Here is a 23,493-nt window from a genome sequence, read left to right on the forward strand (position 1 = left end):
CCGCATTACGCGCGAGCATCATCAACGCATACCTCTCTCTTCTCCGTCAACGTATTGAAAACACAAGCCTCCCAGTGGAGTTGTGGTCAAAGGTTACTGTGGTCATCTCCCAATCCACAACATGTTGATTATTACCATCGTATCAGCAGTTTCCAATCCTAGTCTTCCCTCTCTATCTTACGCCTCCGGCCCGATTCAACTCCTCTCTCTCACACGCGATCCAATCAGCGAGTGTCCCCTTCCTGTCTCATATTTTTCTATTGTTTTTACATTTTTTATTTTTTTACTATCGGTTTTCTCTTCGGCGAAACCATGTGCCCATTCTCGTCAGCGAAACCAATCGGAGACTGATCAGAGGTTCGCAGAAAGCAGCGAACCCTTATTTTGAACGTTTCCTTTCGTTCTTACCTGATTGAGTTGACGTCGCTTCGATTATCCGGCAAGTTTTCAAGTGGTGTATACAGTGTGTATGCATAGTGAAAATTCATTGAACGTAACGCAAAAATATTAGGTACACAAGAACGTTAAATATTTTAAAATTATGAAGTGAAATCTGTAGGGATTTCGTGCTTATTATTAGTTCTCGTAGCATCTCCTTCATTTCATTGGTCCTTTAACCGAACGTAAGTAGATCTACTGGATGTTACCTTAATTTGTCAGATTAACCAAATTTGTATTTGTTATTCAACTACTTAATTTGCGCTGTTTTCCACTAATAAAAACAGCTGTTGAAAGTACATTCTAGCACATTATTGTCATTTATCAAAATATAATAAATTTGATTAGGTACGTCATTAAATAGGTGTTCAAAAAATTTGGCATGTGCAATCAGAAATGTTTTAAGTTTAAGTTCATATTTCTATCTTTTGTGAGCACACATTATTCAATGGTGTGGAAATTGCATTTCTGAAACCTCATTCGTTCATTTCCTTTCACATAGTCTCTACGTCTTTTTCCTCATGATTTTATCTTGTCCAAAGAATAGAGCCTCCTCCCTATGCCAGGTCAAAATACTTTATCGTTCAATATACCCCTTACATAAACTTCTTACATGAACGGATAGATAAAGTGGAAAGGAGGGGAGGGACTGTTACATAAGTATGTTATGTCCGTCCATAAAATTCAATTCTGCACATTTAAGCATATAGGTATACTCAAAATGCTGGGTTTATTAATAAAAGTTTACAAAAATGAATTGGGAATCGCACACTGTTTTAATCCAGAAAAGTTATTTTTTTTAAAAAACAAAAGCTGTTTTCAAAAAATGCGTATGTTCATGCGATTGGATAAATTAAAAAATCAAATCAAATACTTGAGCTACTACAATTTTAAAATCGACGGACGACATTAGATGTTATATTGTCTTGAAAATTGGCAAAAAGTGGAACAGAACCTCTCTGATTAGTAATTCGTTTACGATGTCAACCTAACTGAACTGCTGATTCTATAATCAATTTTTGCCACGTTTCACTCCAGCTCGCTGTCGCCTTTTATCATGATCGACCTTTTTCGCCTCAGCTCGGCTTCTAAAGAGAAGCGTTCTTTACATACCTTTGTGAGATTTACCATAAGAGTCACATTGCTGGGAAAAAAATCTAAGCCCATGTGGAAGCTTAAGATTTTTTTCTGTACCTGTATCCCTCTCATCCAGAGTCGTGTAGATACATCGTTCAAAACTCCCTTAATCGTATAGATTGAGTTGTTTTCGGCAGGGGGGCAGGAAGGGGGGAGGAACGGAGGTTACACTATTCATCTCTTTGCCTCCAACGCTGTGCCACATCTTATTTATTGACCGCTGAAACGGTTATAGAGGACTTAATTACATGGTACAAAACTTGCGGCTTATAAGTAGCTCAAATTGCACAGCCACCAAATTGAAGGAGTTCTCAGTTTTTATTTGTGCTTCCCATTAGACCATGCTAATTTTGCCATAAACAAGTACAGGAATGTGTTCAGTCTGAAGATTCTCTTGACTTCCGGCCAGTCTGGCGCCTGTCTAAGAGAAGTGACAAAACAATTTAGGGCACTAACATTGAGCATTCGGAAAAGATCACTTACATTTGCAAAAATACGTATCAAGACTTCCTAACTAGCAAATTTTATTTTTTAAACGATAAGAAAATTGATTATTATTGTTTTCCGAAAATCCTTTTTGGTGGCTCATCACCGGTCACCGGTTTCCTGACTCTTTGACTCAGTGATGCAGTTTTCTTAAAATTTGCGGAAAGAACTGTAAAACGTCACAGAACTCACAGATACCTCCAGCATCAGCCTAATTGTTGACATTTTGTGTTTGTCGTCCGGTTAAGACAAGATTAAGAGGAATTGAGTTCTGTGATTGGTCAGCTTTATCCTTCGTACTCTTTTTCGCGCCGATAAAGGATTGATTCAACCAGAATTCGAGTATATTATTATTAGTGTATATTAGTACGAATAATATTGAGTAACAACATAGTATCGGCAACTCAAGATTGCCTTTAGGTTCTCGATGATTACATCATTTATCGGCGATAAAAATAGGGCGAAGGATAAAACTGACCAGTCACAGAACTCAATTCTCCTTAATCTTGTCTTAGCCGGACGACAAACACAAAATTTCAACAATCAGGCTGCTCTGGTATTCTTGTTCGGACTTGAGCAATCGATTTAATATTGATGAATTATAAAACTTGCATTTAAGCTTAATCATCTGAACATTCTCCTGAGAGAGAAAGATTTAGTTAACATCATCGTTCATGAGCAATTGGACCGCGTTTAACAGAAAGGACCCAAGCCGCATCAGCTATTGTCAAATTTAAGGGGGCAATTTAATTGTTTACGAGAGAACGTTTGTGCAGATTCCTTTGAAAATTTTAAGGAATTTGCCTCGCACCATGGAAAAAATTCACTGAAATTTGCACTAAAATCCGCACAACCGTTTTTATGGAAGAAATTAATTGCCTGATTATATTTGGCAATAGCTGATGTGGCTTGGTTCCTTTCTGTTTAACGCGGTCCAATTTTTCCTCCTTCACGTGCTTAGAATTTCAGTTCTAATGGTAAAAGCGCGACACAATTTTGTTATTTGATTTGACTGATGAATGTTACATTTCAATCAGGAACACAAAACTGGAAGGATGGTGATGATCCGGTATTATCAATTCCCGGGATTGGACCCCAAAGTAACCGCGGCCAAGTTGAAAACCCTGCGGAACCAATCGTGTCTGATCGCCGGACTCAACACTGAGCTCTGCTTCAACGTCGAGATCAACAAGGTGCCCACGGAGGAGGAACTGAAAAAACTCAGATGGATTCTCAGCTCCCCTTTCGACGCAGCCGCCCTTAGAGCTGAGCCTACCCTCAAAGGAGTTTATTTGGGCAGCTCTTTAATCGAAATCGGACCCAGGTATTGCACGAAAAATTCGATTATAGGTTTTAATCAAATAAAAAAAACATAAAAAAACTCAAATTCGCGTAGGATCGCACTCATGGTCGTCCCTGAAAAAGCCATTATCCTTAAGCGCCCCATTTGATTTACTCTTCGTCTTCTACTTGGACCAATTTAAACAAAAAGGAACCAAGCCACTTCAGCTGTTGCCAAATTTAATCGGGCAATTTAGTTTTTTACATGAAAACGGTCGTGTGGATTTTTGTGCAAGTTTCAGTGAATTTTTGCCATAATACAAAGCATATTCCTTAAAATTTTCATAGAAATCCGCACAAACGAGCTCTCGTAAAAAATAAAATTTCCCTGTTAAATTTGGCAATAGCTGATGTGGCTTGGTTCCTTTCTGTTTAACGCGGTCCACTTCTTCTTCTTCTTCTTTTCTCAACACGATTTTGATAAGAGAGAGACCTCGCTAGTTAAAACTGTATTAACTTTTTCTTCATTTGCATTATTTCCTTTTTTTTCTATTTTCTTGTTCATCTACTTTGTAGTTTTTTAATGTTCATTAATTTTTTCATTTTTTTTTCTTTTTCATTCCCTTGTGATCTTTTCTATTTCAAACAGGTTAAATTTCTCCACCCCATTCTCGAGTAACGCAGTATCAATATGTCATTCTATTGGTCTAACGTTCGTCACACGTCTTGAAGTTTTTACTCGTTATCTCATCAAATGGGAACAAGATGGTCTCGACATCGGAAACGACATTGTTGAAGAGGTAAGGGAAATCTTGAAAGTCTTTACATTGATCCAAGAGGACAGCTATTCGGCAAAATGGTGTGATCACGGTAAAAATGATCTTAAGCCAGTCTCAAAAAAAAAAAAAAAACTTTAAAATTTTTTTAATGCCCTCCGCGTCATTATTTTAAGCCGATTAGGTTACTTCTAACTTAATGTTTACGTCCATTGTCATTTGGAGGTGAAGGAGTCTGACAGGATGAGACACTAGTCGGCAACGCACTTTTTTTGCATGTGCGTCAATTCGAAATTTGCGCTTTTCCCCGCCAATGAAAATCACGATATGATTGGCTACTGCAACTCACTAGAATTGCGCGGGAACCTATGCGCGGGAATGCACTGACCAATGGCGCCTCACTAGAATTGCGCGGGAACCTATGCGCGGGAATGCACTGACCAATGGCGCTTGCGCTGACGGCACTATTGTTTTGTTTACTTTCGGGCCTAACCTCAATTATCTCACGGTGTGCGGCTGTGCTCCGAAAGCTTAGTTTCTTACCAGTTCATCTCTTTTCACAGATTTTAAACCTTTTGTGTGTTCGAGTTCTGTTTCTGAGAACTCATGCCTCCGAAAATTCAAGTGGTTCCACCTGTCTCCTCAATTAACGGCTATTTCGGGAAGATAGTGCACAGAACCATAATCATGAATGTGGCTTTTGAAATGTATATCAATTTAATCTTTCAAGGAAAAAGTTTTAAATATCAAGATCACGGTATTCGATAGCCGCTAGCTAGGTAATTTTCATGATTTTCTACAGCGAAGTTGAAGATATTTTAACTTCTTCTAGCAGACTGAGTGTCTGTTTAAGAAGCTTTCTGCACGCAGACTCATCAGTGGTCTAGAATGCGACTTTCAGTTGGCTGCTACTAGAGTTATGTGACCAATTATCTCACTTGGATTCGCCTATCGCTTTTATTTGATCCCATAATCGTGGTTTTGTCAATCACAAGAAAGTTGCGGACAGCAATTCCAATATTTGACTCGACTGAAACTTGGTAACAGTATCAAATGATTTAGCCACCCAATTACGTATAAACATTTTTGCCCAATCTGATCTTGTCTGATCAAGAAAGGCAAAATTTCAATAGTAGGTGTACATCTCTATCCTGAGGATAGTCCATCAGTATGTAATCACTTTGAATCAAACGACTACAGTAGGTAACTATAATGTTGCAAATTAATTTCTCAGAAGCTGTCCAAGAGTTACAGATGATTTAATTTACGTTATTAATTACGTTGAAATTTACATTAAATAGTTGTCTTATAAGAATGCTCCCTAGTCTATATACAAATCACTCATCTGGAATAAGTTCTGCCCTGACATGCATTGTAGTACTAAGGGTGCTAATGAGGTTCTCTGCCGTGACGAATGTCTCTGATTTTCACTCGTTAATGTGGTGAACCCTAATCTCAGATTTTTCACTGCACCCTCTGAACTTTTCGTCAATTTTAACTCAACGGATTTTTACATTCAATATATTGTGTTTTTTAGCTGACAAGTCTACTATATGACCGCATGACGCAGTGTTGTTATGATAAACCCATCACAAGTTTTGAACACGGGATCGTCCCAGAGTCATGGTTTGTCATTGATGTCCTCAATGAAGGAAGGAAGGCCCTAGAAGTTGTCAACAAACAACTAGGTGTGTCGTCATTTTAGTAATCACATGCATGATAGACCTGCTGATTATTTCAATTCAAACGTTCACTGAAAATGTTGATGACATCAATTATTTAGATGTCTCACTCCACTCCATGACCAAGAGCTTAGCTCTAACGATTTTTAGAAAACAATTCTGAACTCTGAGTATGCACAATCCGATGGATAACAGTTGAAATACGGTGTACCTATAATAACATTTTTCCAAGAATGTGAAAAATCAGCCTCTTTGATAATCAGGAAATGTTTTGATCCCAAGCTTCTAGCCGACTTCTCTAAGACCCCGAGGCATACTTTAATAAAAAGATTCAAACCCTTTAAGACTTATTTTGCACTTCCTTCCACTTACTTAGATGTTATGAAGTCCCTGAAGGGATTCAACCGCAAAGGAAACTGTAGAAAGAAACCTTTGGTTAATGTTCATGTCGACAGAAGAAACATAGTAATGCCCATGGGACTTTACATCATCGCCATTTATCTTGCGTTGTGAGAAATTACTCGAGGCTCTGTAATTTTTTACTCAGCCGGTCGCTTTTAACTGTTCTATTCAGGAACAGGGAAAATATCTCAAGCTGCACTCAAGAAATTTCAGTTTTTGTGAATTGTGTGTTGGTACTTTTTTTTACAGGCTTAGCGTTTGATGAGTGGGATTTGGACTTTTACACAGAGTTATTTCAAAAGAAATTAAAGCGTAATCCAACAAGTGTGGAATGTTTTGATCTGGCTCAGTCTAACAGTGAGCATAGTCGACATTGGTTTTTCAAAGTAAGTTCATAAATTCCTTTAAGGAAAACTGCATGTAATCTGTTCAATACAAAAAATTTAACATTCTACTAGGTAACTGAATTTGCTTGTGTCTGTCCAGTTTGGTAACACCACAAAACTCTCAACTTTTTTATGACTCCGACATGAGAAGAAACTATACAGAAGTTTTGGGATAAAGTTCTAAAGATTAATGATTGCCTTTGTTATCAAGTCAACAACATTTATTATTTTCTAACGCAAATCAGGTTTTAGAGGGAAAGTCTTAGAGGATCAAATCTTTTGGACATTTTCATCTCAATACCATTAGTAACGCAGCAATGGTGTTTTTCAGTGTTTTAAATTCTGGGAAAAGCTGGTTGATTCCTGCACCTTCCCCCTAAACAAAGGCTTTTTTTAGTTTTACAGTATCATTTTCTTTTTTTAACCCCCAAATAATCTTTATCAATTTTTTTTATTTGTAATTTTTTTAATGTGCTTCATCCAGAAATAACTAATTAAAAATGTGTTACATTTGTGACCATTGAATATCGAAGCTAAACCGCACCAAAATATGTACGTGCACTCACAAAATTTTCTCATCTCATTAAGATGACAGCTTCAAACCTTTTAGACAAGTCAATGTTTATTGATCATCAAAGTCTTTAAAAATGATTATTGTGTTGATTTCAGGGTAAAATGATCGTGAACAGAAAGGAGAAAAAAGAATCTCTATTGGATATGATCTTTAAAACCCAGGAATGCTCCAACCAAAACAACGTAATTAAATTCAGTGACAATAGCAGGTATGAAAAAAAATTATAAATTGACTTGCTTAGTCCATTAATGTTTCATAATGCTTTAATTGTTTAAAAATAGGTCAGACTTTAATCTACTCAATACCGCTCAGCTGGTAATTTAAGCACCAGCCTGAGAGGAATCGATGTCATATTTTTTTTGGGAGATATTTAGCTTTTTTTAAAAGGCATCAGGGTAGAAACTTAGAATAATGTAGATTATGTCCAGCTTCCTCCAGGGACTAATCAGACCTAAAGTGCGCCTAATGTTGATTTTCAATAAATCATAACTAGTGCAGCACTGAGCAGTATATCTACTGCAGAAAGAAGTGCTTAAAACAGGTTCTTCCCTCTACTATACATATATAAGTGTAGTATTTGAGTTTCCCTCTACATTCTGAATTTGAGGCCTGACAGCAAACATGCCTTCTCTCTAAGCAAAATTTAATTTTTTCCTATATTCTAATTCAAATATCCTTTCAACTATTACAGTGCCATTGAAGGATTCACCGTCACAAAGTTCAAGGCTTCTTCTCCATCGAAACCCAGTATCCTTTGCACTGAAAAAGGGAAACTGCACCTTATTTTCACCGCTGAAACACACAATTTTCCCACTGGTGTTGCCCCTTTCTGGTCAGTAATGATTATGAGTTTTATGCATCCACATTTGTGATTTTTAATCAAGAATGATTCTAAGATCATTTGTAAAATCATCAAGAATTTTTATTTATCAAGTTCTTTCCTATAGAATATGCATAATTTTGAGGTATACTCCAGTCACATTCATCTAGGATGTATTTTCGTTCTAAAAAACATTGCCTACAAGAATTTCAGCTATAATTTTAACTCACTGTGTGAGCACATTTTTAGTTCTTTAAAATTTTGGGAAAATATCAATGTTGATGAAACAGAATATGTACTCAGGATTTATTCTCTTCTACCATGTATATTTTTAATGAATGAATGTTACAAAAGATATCAGAAATCATATACTCAAACAATATTTGTTTTTAAAACCGCCATTGCATTTTAAAACCTACGTCAAATTCATTTTCTATTCAACGTTTTTTTAGATTATTGAACCTTTTGTAGGTTAAAAAATTTTGGAGGTTTAAAAACTAATATTGCAATTTCAGTTTTTGATTCCTTATTTCTTTCGTTTGATTTGCACCCACACTTTGGTATCTCTGTTTCTTTCTGTTCTAATTTGATTTTATTTGATCTTGCTTTGGAAGTATCAATCAAGTGTGCTTTTTCTTTTTCTCAGTGGTGCCACGACAGGAACTGGTGGTCGCATCCGTGATGTACAAGCAGTAGGCAGAGGTGGTTATACAATTGCGGGAACCGCAGGATACTCTGTTGGAAATTTATTTATACCTGGTGAGTAACACGTTTGATAATATAGAGAATGTAATGAAATGTTTGTTAATGTAGAATCACGTGGCTGTTTTATCCCCTTCAGAAAATAATGAAAGGAAGCTCATCTAAACAGCGTAGTGAAATACATATGGTTAACCTCAGGTTGCCGCATAACTGCAGGTGACAATGTTGTATGAATCTGACTCTCAAAAATAGGATTTTACTGCTCTTCCTGCTCAGTCCTAACATTACTGAGAAAAGACTGTGTTTAATCCCTCCTATGTCTACCATGCATTTTATTTGATAGGTCAAAAACAGCATGTTCGTCCTTTCAATTTAAACTCAAGGCTCCTCCGAGTGACTTCGAAGTCTTTCAATTAGACAAGCCTTCCTTCAACTATGAGGAGGAAAGATGTAGTCACGTCCTTATTTTTGCATGAGGGATGTGGTTGTAAATTGTGTCACCAATGGCATTTCCGACTAAAATAATGATGTCAAAAGCTAAGATAATTGTTTTTAATAGTTGTATTAAAGTATTCATGAAATTGAATCTTATCAGTCCTCATATCACAATTATTGATTTTCTGAAATTGATCCTGGTTTTTTTCCATATGAATAGATCTGTATCATACTTAATTCTTAACTTATTTTTTTGTCATCTCATGTCTCAGTCATGCGTCAATTTTAATTTGTGAATTTATCTGTTATTTCAGATTACAAATTACCATGGGAGAACAAAAAATTTGCATACCCGAAAAACTTCGCCTCTCCTTTAGATATATTGATCGAAGCTAGCAATGGTGCTTCTGATTATGGTAATAAATTTGGTGAACCTTTGATCAGTGGCTTTACAAGATCTTTCGGACTTGCTGACTCATCTGGCGAACGAAGAGAATGGATCAAACCCATCATGTTTAGTGGTGGTATAGGAACCATGGATGAGAATATGACCGAAAAATTACCTCCAGAGCCTGGCATGCAGGTCGTTAAAATTGGAGGACCCGTTTATAGGATTGGAGTAGGCGGAGGAGCAGCTAGTTCCATTGAAGTTCAGGGAGACAATAAGGCAGAATTAGATTTCGGCGCTGTTCAACGAGGAGATCCTGAAATGGAACAGAAGATGAATCGTGTCCTAAGAGCATGCCTTGAGCTCCCTGATTTCAATCCTATCACTAGTATCCATGACCAAGGTGCTGGAGGCAATGGGAATGTACTCAAAGAACTTGTTGAGCCTACAGGTGCAGTCATTTTCACAAAAAAATTTCAACTGGGAGATCCAAGCATAAGCACTCTGGAACTATGGGGAGCAGAATATCAAGAGAATGATGCTTTGCTGTGTAGACCTGAACATGTTGAAATATTACGGACAATCGGGGCAAGGGAAAGATGTCCTGTCAATTTTGTTGGAGTTGTCACAGGAAACGGTAAAATTATTTTATCGGAGGATGATGAAACAAACATAGATGCTTACATCAAAGAGAATGGTAACAATAGGGAACTAATGAATCCAGTAGATCTTGACTTGGACTTGGTGCTGGGAAAAATGCCACAAAAGGTATTTACCATCCTTTTCAATTTATCTCTCTCACAATTTTTAGTTATTTTTAATTTCTTAGATTTTAATTTTCTAAGTTTTGCAAAGGTACGAGTATGTATTCGAATTTTTTTCTTAAAAATCTCGTATTTTCATGGAGGCTTTTTTAGGCCTCAAGCGTTTTAGAATTTATTTTTGAAAATTCCGTTCGGAAAAAATGACTACATCACAAGTCCTGTGTAAACAAAATTCTTCAGTACTTGCCTCAGATTTTCAAGTGTTATAAATAAATTTAAGTTTTCCGTAGAGGATGCCTCAAGTTACTTTTGCAAGTATTTTTTCCCCAAAATGATACTACACTTTCTTGGATTGAAAGCAAGTCAGCAATAGCCACTATCACCAAAGAAGCAACCTGAAATGAGATTTCAGAGACAATTTTTAACTTTCTACGCAAACAGATTTTCAGTCCTGCCACTCAGGAATTAAAGAAAATTAGATGTATCTACTCGCTCATTGAATGTTCCAGGTCTTCCATCTAGACTTACAACCTGTCATTATCAAAACCTTGAATCTCCCAGCCAACCTCACGGTCATGGCAGCCTTGGAAAGAGTCCTAAGGTTACCTTCCGTCTGCAGCAAACGGTTTCTAACAAACAAGGTGGATCGCTGTGTCACTGGACTTATTGCACAGCAACAGTGTGTGGGTCCCTTACACACTCCTCTTGCAGATGTTGCTGTCACAGCTATATCTTATTTTGAAACAGTAAGCTCCTTCTTCTCTCCTATTTTGTATTTGATGCACACTGGCCGGTGTGAGTACTTCACTTCCTGAAACTTTTGAAGGCAGTTTATCAAGAAAATCGTTTTAAAAGGCTTTATTTCGATGATTTTTTCACCAAATCAGCTGAGGTGGTGACGATAAATTGTGGACTAATCTGTTTAAAGTCCTACCCAAATTATTTCCAAGTTTTCCCCAGTTATTAATAAGGTTTCGGAAATGGAGCAAAACTATTCAATTGAATTAAACGTAAATCAATCCTGTTGTTCAAATGCTCTGATGGTATGCACAAATTTAGAGGTAAGCGTTTTGGTAACTATTAGCCCAACAGTTGGGCGGAAGTAGCCCTCTTTCTAATAACTAGTTTTGAAAAACTTGAAAGTATCCAAACACCAGAATAAAAGCATGGCACATCAGCTTCTAGTTAAAATAATGCCAGTTGAGTAACCTATACTTCATGCGAGCAGAGGAAATCGCACAAGTCATTTTGAGATGAAAGTAATGCTCAAAATTCATACGCTCCTCAGATTCTAAAAATTTATAAAATTATGTAATTGTTAGATTACATTTTGAAATGTGCGTACTTATAGATGTAAAAAGGTGGATGCAATGGATCTAACATACATATTTATTTAAACTAAAATTATATCAAGTTTATTGACTGTGTATTTTTTCTAGGCTGGAATAGCATCTGCCATTGGTGAACAGCCAATCAAGGGTCTTCTCAATGCTGCTGCAGGTGCTCGTATGACAGTGGCTGAGTCCCTAACAAATCTAGTATTTGCTGTCATCTCGGATCTAGCTGTAAGTATATCCTCTATGCAAATGGAATTTCTATTTAAGGTAACCGCCGGTACTCCCAATTTTGAGGAGTGTCATTGTCAGCAAATGTGAGTTTGCTGCAAATCTATTGATCTTGAATTGAATCTGCCAATGAACTCAGGTACTGATTCGCATTTGTCATTTCATTTTTGCCCCAGAAGTTAAGAAAAAACATGTTCATTATTCTGTGAAATCATAATCACACCAAAAACTCAAGCAAATAATTATTTCAATCACTTTTTTATTCGGCTTTGATATTGAATTATTTGCAAGGTGAATCTTCAAAAATGCAGTTTACAATTTTATGATTTGTTGGGGGAAAAAAAAAAAAAAAACTTTGAGGTCAAAAAATTAGGTCAAACGATATCAACAAAATTCCAATATAAAATCAAATTTTCAAATCCATAGAAATTTACAAATCTAAATTTTTTATTAATTAATCGTCCAAATCTCGTCCATTTGCTCTTTCAAAACTAGTCTCTGTCAGCCGAAAGGGTCTTGTCTGATTATATTCCTTGCTGTTGCAGGATGTCAAGTGTAGTGGAAATTGGATGTGGGCTGCCAAATTGCCGGGAGAAGGTGCGGAACTTTACTCCGCCTGCGAGGCCATGTGCGAAGTCATGCGCGATCTTGGGATTGCTGTTGATGGTGGTAAAGATTCTCTAAGCATGGCAGCAAGAGTAAACGTTGAAACCATCAAAGCCCCTGGTAAAAATTTTCACTACTGAGCTAATCTCTCAAAAAAAGTTCTCTGTCAGATAAACACACAGATTCATTTTGAGTTATGATGAAAATTCAAATTCTTATCGGCCACCTATATCAAGGACTTTAAGTCTCGGATCCTTAAGCAGCTTTTCCGCCAAAAATTTATGTCTTGTTGTCGTCAGTTTTTTATGTCTGCTCAAACGAGCATCAAGAACATGAATGTTCTGTTTAATTTGTTCTATTTCTGAGCCAAGAACTTTGCTTTGTGCACAGTCCTTATCCTCACTAGTTTCATACTCATTCTCTTTCTTCATCAATTTTTCCTTCATATTACTTAGTTTGTTTCGTAAGATAGCAGCTCTTTTGAGTTGAGTACTTTCAAAGTCGCCCAGACATTTCTTGTACAACTGTTGTGCTTCATCGTAAGACATTCTCCGGTTTTCAAATTTGATGAAGTATGGGAGCAAATAATCTAAATCTCCCTCAATTTCATTTCTAGCGCGAAGCGAATCGACCTCCTCTTTCTTCTTCATCTCTTGGTTTATCCTCTCATTTCTCAGTGGATCAAATATGGAAACTTTTAACTTCGGTGCGATCCTTTCTTTTTCTCTTGCCGCTAAAAATTTGTCAACCTCCTCGAAACTATTTTTGACGTTTGCAATTGTTTGTCTCTCAATATTCAGGAGCTTTAAAAACAGTGCATGAAGGTCTTCGTGCGTTTTACTTGCAGGATCAAATTCATATCCTATACACATGTCAGGCTGGAATGTGATTTCATTACTGTCAGGCACCAGCATCTTTTGGAAAGTTTTTGCGCTTGATACTAATTGTCCAGCACTGTGATGATACCGAATTTGTATTCTGTCATTCTTTAAATCAAACCCCCTCATTGCTATGCTACCATCGAGTTCATTCTTCGATTTTTTATCGAACATTTCTTTAATGCTGAGGATGGCCCTCTTCTGTTTGTTCTCCTCATTTGTTTTGAATTCGCAGTATTTATACCGCAGCAGGTCTTCTCGATTTAAATACTCCATGGTCATACTAGTGATATTTAGCGTTATTCTATAAAGACCATCGTAACATGCAGTGTGGTAAAATTGAAGCATCAATTCAGACGAAGAATTTGAATTATTGTTTCTATATCTGTATTGTTCTAATGAATCTGATCGACCTTTCATGAAATACTCCACCACATCTCCAGTTTGAATGTCTGTCTCTATTTTGTACAGGCAATCATATCTGTTTTCAAATAGTTCGTATTTGTACTTTTTAGTGTTACACTCAAAGTCCTCATAGATATCTATACTCTGAATGAGCCCACTATCGAGAACGTAAGGCGCGTACAATTGACACTTTGCCTTATAAAAATAAATTTTCTTAGCTCCGTTGGGGTAACGCTCTTGATACCTTTTGCAAGATATTTCAAGGGGTTTAACCCATGAACTCAATACATCCATGTGTTTTCTTGCCAGGATGGTATCATTATAATCTAAATTATGACTTTCATCATCCTCACCGTACTCCTGCCAAGGATTTTCATTAATGAATCTTTTCCATTTATTAGTGTCGTCCAAGTCAAAGTGGCATGGATTTATTTTCGCCAAGTGAAACCAGTAGTTACATGAATTCCAAATAGAATCCACTCTCAGGTATTGAGGATCATTTGTAGAGAACCTCACACCAGTCGATGGTTCTATGTAAAACGGCTCTTGAATGCCACGGGCACCACTCAAAACCAGAGCCCAACCATGGCGCCGATAACCATGAATATCATCAGGAGGAATTTTTTCTAACTCTGCAATTCGTCTCTTTTCTCTTTCTCTGTTTTCCTTTTCTAAATCAGCTATTCTCTTTAGTTCACGCTCCTTCATCATCTTCTGAAACTTACTGGAGAAGTCCGGCGGTGGCTTTGGAATGTATTTGTTCTCTTTTCTCTGAACTGTCTCCTCCTTTCGAGTCTCTTTTTGAGGAATATAAGGACACTTTGTTCTAGTTTGATCATTGATGCAAACCTCTCGTGTTGCATATCCGGAAACAACGTACGCATCATAACCAGAACCAATTAGGCAAGAAACAAGCAAAATAGCCAGCTCAAAACAGTTTGCTTTCTGTCTACTCAAAACGGTATCTGGTGATCGAATGTACTCTGGAAACATAACTGGTTTCTCTAGAGGTTCATAATCAATATTGTCTGCAATAAATTGGGCACAGCCTTGCCAACGGTAGAATTCCGGATACCTTATTTTTGTCGGTCGAATAGTTGTGCAGACCATTTTTTGTATTTTACACTCGTTCTCTGCTGTTAAAAGAATTGGTCTTTGTTGTGAATCTGCCGCCAAACAAATTTTACTGAATTTATTAGCCAACCATATTAGAACATTCTCTTTCTTTTTATTGCTGTAATAAGTTTCTGGATAATATTTACGTCGTTCATACTGCTGGAGATCAATTACGGTTGGCCAACTAGATTGCATGAAACTTTGTTTTTTCTCCTGTCTTCTAGTCATCTTTTCTGGCTTTCTAACCTTTCTCTGGCTCCCATCTGCTTTTTGGGATGGTATTCCACTTTTGCCTTCAATTGAGCTCGACTCCAAATTTTCCTCAGCTCCTTTCATCATTAATAAATGAGAACATGCAGTCACTCAGAATCATCAAGGTCACTTTAAAGATGCAATTTTTAGGTAGAAGTTTGTACGCATTAAATTGACTTTTATATTCAAAGTGTGAAATTCTCTAAATATTGGCGCTTCTAATGTAGAATCTCTGACTTAAAAATAGTCTCAAAGTGAGAAAATGGGAAAGACAGAATTTGTACAAACTATAATTTTTCATACTTTCTGAAATTTCTGTAGATCTTGCCTGTTGATTTATCCAGATTTTGCTTTCTGTTGCTTTGTTTTTTTTGTTTGTCTGATTTTGGCTTTTTCTAATTTTACACCCGTGTCATTCATATCAAACATTTTTAAATCTTTTGATAACAATATGGAATCCAATTTATAATTTTAAAATATATATTTACAAAAAGGGTTATGAAACAACTTTAATAACTCCCCTTTTTACATTCAAGATTGAAAACAATAGTCAACACCATTGGTTGTCAATGGCAACGGACTCTTCTAAGTGAAGAGGGTAGATGAAATCTTCAATAGTATTCTATGACACTACGAATTATTTCCGGTACTATGACCAGGATTTTTCGTAATTTTCATTTTTGGTATTTTATGAATGTAACATATTATTAAGATTGTTACCAAAGGCTCGCAGATGTAGAATTGCAAGTATCAGATGCAATAATCGAAAATTTTAAAGTAATAATCGAACCTGTCATCGAAAGTACCTTTTTATTAATGATGCCTTGATTTTAACTTTTCCAGGTACTCTAGTTGTATCCACATATGCACCTTGTCCAGATATCAGGAAGAAAATTACTCCTGATTTTAAATTACCTGCTTGTAATCGGCATGGTGAACTAGTATTGGTTGATTTATCAAATGGTTTCAACAGGTTAGGCGGATCGGCATTAGCTCAATGTTACATGCAGTTGGGAGATAGTGTTCCAGATATGGAATCACCGTCAGTTTTCAAATCTGCATTCAAAACTACACAGAGCCTCATTTCAGGTGTGTAATAAAGTTGTCCTGCAGTTTTAAAGAGAAAAGGACATTAAGATGCTCGTTTAAACATATTCCGCCTCTAAAGTGCCCACCTCTTAATCACATTTTTCCTTCTTTCTCTAAGATCGGTGTAAAATCACCAAAGATCATCAAATAATGGAGAATTTGCAAGGGTCTGAAATTTGATGAATTTCCTGTTTAAGTGGAATCCTCTGAGTGAACTGAACACGAAGATACCCTTGATTCATAAATTGAGCAATTATTAGAGGAGATATGACAAAATAACCGATTCTGCTAAAATACATGTGTTCAAATGGGAAATGCCGCCAGATGACGTCACAAGGCGGCACATTTTCTCACTTTTAAATCAATTTTTCTCCAATTTCCCATGTCAGAAAAAAATTATGAAAAATATTGCGAACTCAGCTCATTAGGCACTTTCAGATGAAGCAATAAAAAAATTGCGTGCAAATTCTCCATTCAGAATTTTCCCGCATATAGTACAAAAAGCAACATGAAAAAAATATTGCCTCAATTAAGTGTATTTTTTGTTCTTCTCTGCCTTCTAAACTTTTTTAAAGTTGTACAGAACCTGATAAAAGATACTTATTTCTTAATAGTATTTCAAGGATTCTTTTAGCTCAGTTTTTTAAATTTGTTTGTATAATTTCAAAATTAGTGTGGAATCAAGTAATGAGAATGAGAATTTCTTGTGTTTTCTCGTAAACAATTTTCTCCGTAGTAAAAATTTAAAGAAGTCATTTGCTTCCTGCCAGTCAAAAATTTAATAAAAATGATTTTTATCATCAACTATGTTTAAAGTATCATTCTCTAAGACAAGACACCACTAATTGTATAATAAATCGAAATAGTAAACTCAAACTCACGAAAAATGAAATGAAAAAGGCCATTGCGTTTTATGGCGCCTGTCGTTTTCTTCAGTTTGTTACCTCACCTCGTTTTTTTTTCCATTGTTTAATTTTCGCATTGTTGTTTTTTTTTTGTCTCATTGCTTTTTTTTTTTTTTTGTTTCATTTTTTCATTTTCTGCCCAAATTTAGTCCCATCAAAGAATAGTGAAAAAGCAATGTTTACAAGTGTATGTCTGAAATAAAGAAAGCCTAAAAATGAAGTTTTCCTAATTTTTAATCTTGACGTTTTTGTATGTCTATAGGAAATAATCAAATTTACATAAGTTCATCAAACTCGTATTTAATAATGGAAACCGTTTGATAACACGTCTTAATTTTTCAGAGGGAAAAGTGACTGCAGGACACGATGTAAGTGATGGTGGAATCGTTACTTGCTTACTAGAAATGGCTTTCGCAGGAATGTGTGGATTCTCAGTAGATTTAAGTCATAAATTAAATGAAAAGTCATCCATCATTGATATATTATTTGCCGAAGAAATTGGCTGGGTCCTCGAAACTGATGCAGCCAACTTGCAATATGTGCTCGACGCATTCAAGACAAGTCAAGTTCCGTGTTACCATATTGGATCATCTGCGCAGTTCGGCATGTCATCTCCTGTAAGATTTCAATTTTTATTATCTCATAATTTCCCTATCTCAGAAGAATTTCCATCTTTCTTATGCATTCTTGTACTTACTTCATAAGCCAAAAAAGTTGTAATGACAACGATAGTTGTGTGTCATAGCTACAATGGCAATGACAGTAGTTACCTTAAAAGATGAAGAAAAGAAAATTTTTAACCGAATGGTAATAATTTTTACGGAAGTATTATTTGTGAGGAAAACACTTTTTAATGGAAGAAAGTCACTTCTTATTCAAGATGAACCACAAGTAAAGGGACCTTTATGTAAACCTTTAAATCATCATACATCTGTTTTAAATTAGCATTTCAATTTTAAATTTTTAGCCCTGAATTTTTCCCTCTTGTGGACATTATCGTTTTTATTCTCTTTCATTTCTTTTCTTTTTCCCCCCTCCCATGACTTATTTTTGTGGCTCGCTTCTCTTGTCCAATTGTACATGTTACATTTTGCGGAAAAATGGACAGTCGTAAGTTTTAAGTTTTTTAACTGTTTCTCTTTGAAGAAAAAGACACAACCAGAAGAATTATTGTACATACCTAGGATGAAATATTGAAGTAAGAAGGCCTATATTTGTCAAAGAAAATCTATTCTTTATCACGAATTTAAATTTTGTCCCCCTACATTTCTTCCGTATAGATTCAAATCAAAATTGGCGAAACAATTGCTGTGAAAGGACCTCTATTCATTTTCTTCTCTTTATGGGAAGAAACCAGTTACCGGCTTGAGTGTCGACAAATGAATGCTGAGTGTGCTTTTGAAGAATTTGATTCATTAATACATCGGCGAGCTCCTGTCTACAAATTTTCCACAAAACCAAAAATCCCTCGAACTCTTTCATCAACAAGTAGGTCGAATTTTTTTCTTTTATTGTCATTTTTTATTTTTATCCGTCAAAAGAGTCTTGAAGATTTTTCTTCTTCTTCTTCTTCATTTCAACCACCACTATTCTAGCCATGAACTGTCACAGCAGATTTGAGCAAAATTTAGGACCTTTTATACTGATGAAAGTACATGTTAGGTAAATTATCTGCGCAAATACTAAGAAACTAGAGAGTAATTAAAATTAAATAGCTTCATTGGACAACTTATGACTCAGAACATTTTAATTATTACCATAATTTCAAGTTAAATAAAAAAACATTGAAAGACTGCTATGTTAGTGAATCGTAACTGTAATAACTGTTGCATCTCAAATTTTCTTTTTTTGGAGGTATCCTTCATGAATGAAACAAGTCTATGACATCATTCAAAGAATGCTCACATGCAAATTTCTCCAAATGCTGATCTCTATGTTTTGCAATTGCGATAAATGTAATTTTTGTTCATTTTATCCTTTGCCATTTTTCTATCGCTCTTTTCTCACTATTCCAGAACACAAAGTAGCCGTATTAAGAGAAGAAGGAACAAATGGTGATCGAGAAATGGCAGCTGCTCTGTACATGGCAGGATTAGAAGTTTGGGATATTCATATGCAAGATTTACTGGATTCCAAGATAGATCTTGACATCTTCAGAGGTCTTATATTCCCTGGAGGATTTAGCTATGCAGGTTTTGTAAATTTCTATTATTTTTAGTAATTTATTATAAATTTACTCTCTACCTGGAAAAGTTCAGAATCAACTTCACTTCTATTCTTTCCATTCTTGACTTTTTGGCATTTTTTCTGTTGCCTTTAAGTTTTGTTCCTAAACTAAGTTTCTTCGGATAAATAGAGTAATCGGTCCAGATAAGTATGTACCACCTCTTTAACGTCATTCAATTGTTTTGCATCTGAAAGAGAGAATGAATTTTTTCCCTGGTTGCCTGATGGGGCCAATCCCATCATTTTTTTTCCCTAGAAGCTGAAAAAGATCTTAGTTATTTTCTTTCACTCTTGTCACACTTTTATGCGTACAGTGTTTTCGAATTTTCTTTTTCGTAAAACTATGTTATTATTTGCAAAATCTATGAACAATTGCAAAAAGTGCATATCCAATATGTAGAGCAACAGATACTCATTAATCGTCAACTTTTCTGCAAAAATTATCAGTTTTTTCACAGAAAAATGTCACAATTTTTTAACAGAAAAATTTCACTATAACTTATCAGCTCCACCTCTATAGAATTGTTATGATTGAACATGCATATCATACTTCATGCAAAGTTTTCTCATCATTATTTCTCAGAAAAATTCTCTTAGCTCTGTATTTTTTTACAAATTTTTTCAGATGTTCTGGGTTCCGCAAAAGGATGGGCGGCTAGTCTACAGTTAAATCTATTTTTAAAGGAAAAAATGGATCGATTTTACAATCGTAAAGACACATTTAGTTTGGGTGTTTGTAATGGTTGTCAATTGATGTGTTTGCTGAATTGGGTTGGCGTACAAAGTAAGTTTAAAAAGTGTCAAAATCCAACTTAATAGTCATTAATTCTCTGTAATTGATTTTCATTCAAATTCCAGCAAAACGAAAATTCATTCTTTACAATTCCAAAATTTTTTTCATCCATCACAGCATCTAAAAATTCACACCTCTGCCATCTTTCCACTGAAGCATATAATTTACATATTGTTTAGCCATGTCTTTCGTCCTTAGACAGTGTAAATCTGGGGATTTTTCATTAGTCTTAGTTGAGAAAAATCTCTTTAGTTTGTGATTCCAGGTCAATTTTGCCTCGCTTTTAAGTCTTCATGTGTGTATTTGGCTGCCGTCTTGCTAGATTAACAGCTCAGTACATAATATTTTGATTTTGTAAATTCAATAAATGAACTAACAATAAAATTTCAAGTTGTTAAAAAAGTTTCTCACATCATAACTAATAATTTAAGCAATTTATCGAAAGTTATTCTTGGTATCCTTCATTCTGATTTCTTGATTTTGCAGATGATGAAAAAAATTCACCAAGTGTTATTCTCAGTCATAACAATTCTGGCAGATTTGAATGCAGATTTAGCACTGTCAAAATTGAAAAATCTCCAAGCATCCTCTTGAATGGAATGGAAGATTATGTCCTGGGAGTTTGGGTGGCACATGGTGAAGGTAATATATCCTTTATTTTCTCTCTAGCTTCTATGGTTCTAGTGTAATTTTTTAAAATTGAAGCAAATATTAATCGTATTTGTAAAATAATTTTGCTTGTCCTAAATCAGTACATCAATTCCGTGTAAAATACATAAAAATTAAGGAATCACTCAAACCAGTTTTATCGGTTAGTTCAAAAACCTTTTGTTTTTCCCCCCAAGCTTTTACATGTCGATGTTGAAACTGCAAAAATTCCTTACTCGGTAGTGCTGTTTCAAAATTTCTACTCCTATTTTATTTTTTAAAAGGAGATCAAACCAACATTTGGCATGAAATTTTCAAGGAATATTCTTTACACAGGGAAGAAAACTCACCGAAGTTTAAAAAAAATACGTTTGATTCCATGTATAAAATAAAATATGACAGGAAGCGAAACTGTAGTATGCATTACTGCAGTTTCACCATCATTTTAGTTGCTTCAATGGACATTCGTCCTCTCGTAATCTTGTCTGTAAAATTTAGCAGACAAAAAGGACAAAAGGAAGAAATAATGTTTCAAAAGTTCGGTAGTTTTGCAAATATTCTGAAAATCGTAAAGTTTTCAAGCAAACCTCAGTTGGAAACCAGTCTTTCAAAATTTAACATTTAAATTTTTCCGACATCCTTTTTCAAGATTAAGTTTTACACACATAATGTTTCAGTTGCTGGGTTTAGACATCTTTTCAGATTGATTGACATTATGTCCTTTTTTTGTTACAGGACGGTTTGTATTCAGAGACGAACACATTCAATCAGCCTTAGAAAAGAGCAAATGTTTTGCTATCAGATATGTTAATGAGCAAGAAAAACCAACCACCAAATACCCTCTCAATCCTAATGGAAGCCCAGGTAAATTTTATCACCTTTAGAAAGTATCAAACTTTTTCAGGGAAGTAAAAAACAGAAAAAATGGTACAAATTGAATTATGTATAAAAATTTTTTTTCTCATGTAAAAATCATGTGTTATACACCATCATTATCACTTGAGAATTGATAAGGTAATCAAAACAGACAATTTGAAGTGGAAGCCCTCAAAATGGAAAAGCTAGACTTTGCAATGAAATCTAATTTAATTTCTGATCATCTTTATTAATGCTGATGATGATAAACGAGAACAAGTCGTACCTCTAATTACTAGTTAATGACTTGCTGTGTTCATATTTTTAATTCAAAAGAAACATATTTATAATTTGATATTATCATTTATTTACTTCAGGTGGATTGGCGGGTATTTGCTCTATGGACGGAAGGCACTTAGCCATGATGCCTCATCCAGAAAGGTGTGTACAAATGTGGCAATGGCCGTACGTCTCTCCAAATTGGAGCCTAAACCCTCCCGAAGAATCCCCATGGCTCCAAATGTTCAGAAATGCTACTGCCTGGTGTGAAGGTACCAAATGCAGTGAAAGCTAATTTTGTGTAGGATTTCGTATCCTACAATACGTACTGTTAAGCGATAGGTATCTATCAATTGTGATTTCTAAATTATTTTCAATAAATATGTTTGCTATTTTTGTATTTCTTTGTTAAAAAAATTGGCATGTATAGTATGTCTATGTACACAAGTAATAGGTACCCATTTGCATTTTTGAATCACTGAGCTCCATTGCAATTTTTCAGTCCCTTCTCCTTACAATTTGCACATAAAGTAGCAAACGTGAATATGTACCTTCTGAACAGAAAAAAAATTGAGTAAGCAGTTAAGCACAACTGAGTATGATGTTTTTCTCCTGGCGATCAAACATAATTAAATCTCCCCAGGAAAATAAAGCGCCTAAAAAAATGTCAAACAAATAAGTTTGTTCATTTTTATTTATCCTCCCCCCCCCCCAGAAAAAATTAAAGGAAAATGTATTGAAACATTGCAGTAAACAATAATTAGATTTAATTCAACATTCATAAACAAAAGGAAAAGAATAATCATTATTTCAAGTAGTATCATTCTAATTTTGTTAAAAAAATAATCATGTAAAAAATGAAAATTTGAGGCATGTAGAGACACCAAAAGTGTCACTGCATGTCCAATTGTATATTTCTGAATCATAACTTTTTTGGAGACTTAGAAATGATTTGGGAAAAGGTTTACAATGTTCATAGGTGCACAATTGAAGGTTGCTTGAATTAAAATAGACTACACACAAGACAACTTAATGTGTTGAAAGCTCAAGTGAGAATGTAGGTGATTCTCTAGAATGATACTTTTGCTAGAAGGGAACTATGCAGAAATGAATTGAATCAAAAGAAACTATGAAGTACACAAATACCTAAGTAACATAGTTCCTTTTGATTCGATTGATTTGCACATAATTCCTCCTAGGATATTATGTGCGCAATTATGTTCTTCGTTAGACACAAGCAAATGAGGCACAACTAATATTGAATGAAGATGTACCCAGGGAGTGATTGAATGATCCAATTTGATTTTCCGATGTGTGATCTTACCATACATATTACTGTATGCACAACCACTTCACAAAGAGCAATATAAATCATTTATAATTGCGCTTCATTACTACTGTGCATGCACCATTTCTGCATCTCCTAAAAAAATCAAACATTCAAAGTACCTCCGACTATCCCGAAAATGAAGATTTTGCATATCTTATTCCCAAATATTACAGCTGCTTTTCAGCTCTCACGAGCAGAAAACCCCTTTGATGGAGCTGGCATTTTTGCGCTCTTTTAAAAGAAACCGCGCATTTTCAAATTTTATTCAGCCTTTC

At 35.3% G+C, this 23,493-nt stretch overlaps 2 protein-coding genes across 2 annotated transcripts; one reads left to right on the forward strand and one right to left on the reverse strand.

The window, feature by feature from the left end:
• Positions 1 to 100: 100 nt before the first annotated feature.
• On the forward strand, positions 101 to 22,288 carry Pfas (phosphoribosylformylglycinamidine synthase). The gene is made up of 20 exons (XM_072298593.1): positions 101 to 623; positions 3,099 to 3,385; positions 3,992 to 4,142; positions 5,656 to 5,806; positions 6,452 to 6,588; positions 7,258 to 7,370; positions 7,854 to 7,994; positions 8,629 to 8,741; positions 9,434 to 10,275; positions 10,781 to 11,017; positions 11,711 to 11,836; positions 12,382 to 12,562; positions 15,937 to 16,182; positions 17,430 to 17,704; positions 18,368 to 18,575; positions 19,103 to 19,279; positions 19,939 to 20,097; positions 20,593 to 20,748; positions 21,490 to 21,618; positions 21,987 to 22,288. Exons 2-20 carry the CDS (start codon positions 3,117 to 3,119, stop codon positions 22,181 to 22,183), a joined length of 4,008 nt encoding a protein of 1,335 aa, XP_072154694.1. The 5' UTR covers positions 101 to 623; positions 3,099 to 3,116; the 3' UTR covers positions 22,184 to 22,288.
• Positions 12,569 to 15,930, reverse strand: lobo (coiled-coil domain-containing protein lost boys). The gene has a single exon (XM_019050472.2). The coding sequence runs from the start codon at positions 15,178 to 15,180 to the stop codon at positions 12,658 to 12,660; it is 2,523 nt and encodes an 840-aa protein (XP_018906017.2). The 5' UTR covers positions 15,181 to 15,930; the 3' UTR covers positions 12,569 to 12,657.
• Positions 22,289 to 23,493: the final 1,205 nt, after the last annotated feature.

Source organism: Bemisia tabaci, chromosome 3, assembly GCF_918797505.1.
Source record: "Bemisia tabaci chromosome 3, PGI_BMITA_v3".
In the NCBI taxonomy this organism is placed as follows: Eukaryota; Metazoa; Arthropoda; class Insecta; order Hemiptera; family Aleyrodidae; genus Bemisia; species Bemisia tabaci.